The 3029-nt window shown below is 44.5% G+C and overlaps 1 protein-coding gene across 1 annotated transcript; it reads left to right on the top strand.

Moving 5' to 3' along the window:
- Positions 1-491: 491 nt before the first annotated feature.
- Positions 492-1915, top strand: LOC113018358 (nuclear factor 7, ovary-like). Its single transcript, XM_026161423.1, has one exon. It carries the CDS (start codon positions 507-509, stop codon positions 1893-1895), a length of 1389 nt encoding a protein of 462 aa, XP_026017208.1. The 5' UTR covers positions 492-506; the 3' UTR covers positions 1896-1915.
- Positions 1916-3029: the final 1114 nt, after the last annotated feature.

Genomic DNA, 3029 nt, shown 5'->3' with positions numbered 1-3029 from the left:
ACCAGAACAAAGTCTAAAATAGAAGCTGACAAACAGCTGCACCACCGAGTGACACTTTATTTTATAAACTTCACAACAGGTTTCATGTTGTGACCTGTGGAGGTGAAAAGACACAAAACCTGTTTTACAGCTTTTGAGCTGCAGGCAGGATTGAAACACACCTTAGTTAAAAGTCAAACAGCAACATTTTCTCCTCCCCTCACGTCACTCAAATGCGACAAATCAGGAAACAGGAAGTTCTTCGTCCTCAGTAAAGAGAGACGCACAGACGATCAGACTGAGCTCAGACCAAACTAGCAGCTTCCTCTGAGTGAGTCCAGCTACAGGAGAGAAACGTGGAAAACTCCAACACTGCTGCTTCAAGCTGCTGACGCTCCACACACTGAATGTGAGTTTGAGCAAAAACACGACTCAAAGGAAGTTTCAGTGAAGGTGGTAGAGGAGGGAGGGGAGCCAGGACTGACTGTACTTCCTGTCTGCTGTTTTCAGCTTCACTCACAGACTCAATGGCTTCCAGATCAGAGGAGGATCTCTGCTGTCCGGTCTGTCAGCAGGTCTTCAGAGATCCTGTTATTCTGTCATGTAGCCACAGCTTCTGTAAAGCCTGTCTGAAGAGATGGTGGAGAGAGAGACCAAAACACCAGTGTCCAGTTTGTAAGAAAAGATCAGTTTATGATCCACCTTTAAACCGAGCTTTAAAGAACCTGTGTGAGTCGTTCTTACAGGAGAGAGATCAGAGAGCTTCAGAGGCTCTCTGCAGTCTGCACTCTGAGAAACTCAAACTCTTCTGTCTGGACCATCAGCAGCCAGTGTGTGTCGTCTGCAGAGACTCAGAAAAACACACCAATCACAGATTCAGACCCATCGATGAAGCTGCACAACAACACAAGAAGGAACTTCAGGAAACTCTGGAGCCCTTAAAGAAGAAGTTAAAGGTTTGCAAACGAGTTCAAGTGAAGTTTGATCAAACAGCAGAACACATTAAGGTCCAGGTCCGACACACAGAGAGGCAGATTAAGGAGCAGTTTAAGAAGCTTCAGCAGTTTCTAGCAGAGGAAGAGGAGGCCAGGCTGGCTGCACTGAGGGAGGAAGAGGAGCAGAAGAGTGGGATGATGAAGGAGAAGATGGAGGCTCTGAGCAGAGAGATAGCAGCTCTTTCAGACACAGTCAGAGCCACAGAGGAGGAGCTGAGAGCTGAAGACGTCTCATTCCTGCACAACTACAAGGCTGCAGTGGAAAGAGTCCAGCGCTGCCCCCTGCTGGATGATCCACAGCTGCCCTCAGGAGCTCTGATAGACCAGGCCAAACACCTGGGCAACCTGACCTTCAACATCTGGAACAACATGAAGGACATGGTCTCCTACACTCCTCTCATTCTGGACCCAAACACTGCTCATCCACAACTCATCCTGTCTGAAGATCTGACCAGTGTGAGACGAGGAGGAGAGAAGCAGCAGCTTCCTGATAATCCAGAGAGGTTTGATAATTACATCTCTGTCCTGGGCTCTGAGAGCTTTAACTCAGGGACTCACAGCTGGGATGTTGAAGTTCGAGACAATTTATTTTGGGACCTGGGCGTGTTAGCAGAGTCTGTGCAGAGGAGGGGAGACATAGAGCCTGGATTATGGTCAATATGGTTCTATCAAGGTAAATACTTAGCATTTTCACCATCAGCTCCTCTCACTGCTCTCTCAGTAGAGAAGAAGCTCCAGAGGATCAGAGTGAATCTGGACTGGAACAGAGGAAAGCTGTCGTTCTCTGATCCTGATACTAACACACACATACACACCTTCACACACACTTTCACTCACAGGATGTTTCCATACATTAACACTGATGATAAAGTGAAGGTGTGTCCGTTGAAGGTGTCAGTGTCAGTGCAGCAGATGAGTTGAGGATGATGATGTTTCTAATGTTGTTTCCTGTCAGTGAGTTGAAGCTGTTAAACTGCAGCTGTCCTCCTGCTGCCTCGTTGTTCCAAAGCTCTTTGTTTCTCTTTTAGTTTCACTGTTTCTTTCTGTTTCTGCTGTCCACCTTTTCACATGGAAAATCATTTCACTGTTTCTCACTGAATGACTCCCCAAACTAGATTTGAAGTTCTATCAAGTTTCTAATCATTACAAGTGATTCATGTTTCTATTTGATGTGTAAATGGAGATGATTTAGTTTGCTGGGATATGGACTGACATGTGTTGAATGGGAGGAGCAGTTTGTTGTTGTCTTCTTGTCTGTTTATGACAACAATAAATATATTGTTGAAACAATGATTCATGTTTAACTCCATATATGAAATGTTTCTGATCTTTGAATTCTGTTTGATTAAAGACTTTCTTCATGACACAAATGAGATTTCAGTGTATTAATAGAACTAAATAAGCTCAGAGTTGAAAGGCTGGAGTATTATGTACGTGCTTCACTGTCAGGATCTTCAGGGGGATTCAAAGGGAAACATCAAACTGCTGTAATGAGATAAACTAGTTGGGCTGAACACACTTATCTGTAGTTTGTCTCCATCCAGGATCATCAGAATATAATGAACATGTGTGAAGAGCCACAAAATGCTGCTGCCCTCTCAGCATGATGAGCTCCAGCCTTTGTTAGCAGGACAACAGGAAACATGAGACAACTTTCAGAGACAGTAACCAACTGTGGCCACAAGATGGCAGCAGCTGATCTGAGATCCTTTATTGGACAGAAGGACTCTGCTCTGTGACGTCATCAGAGAGACGGCCTTCACTCTGATAGATCTGACGTCATGTCTGCACTGCGATGATGAAAGCTGATAAACACATTGTTATTGATCCATGAAATCACCTCTGTCCTCTCAAGTGTAGCTGTTTACAGAGCTGAAGAAGTCCTTCATCATCAAAACAGACAAACATGTATTTCCTGTATTAAGTGACGTCATCCTCACTCTGACCTCTTACATACATTCTGTTCAGTTTTCCTGCTGTAAGAAATAAACTGTGTGAAAATAGAAATGCAGGGAAACATCCATTAATCACAGCTGAGCCGTTTGTTTCTGACTC

Source organism: Astatotilapia calliptera, unplaced genomic scaffold (assembly GCF_900246225.1).
Source record: "Astatotilapia calliptera unplaced genomic scaffold, fAstCal1.2 U_scaffold_69, whole genome shotgun sequence".
NCBI lineage: Eukaryota > Metazoa > Chordata > Actinopteri > Cichliformes > Cichlidae > Astatotilapia > Astatotilapia calliptera.
The sequence above is the reverse complement of the archived record's forward strand: the minus strand, read 5'-3'. Positions and strand labels throughout refer to the sequence as shown.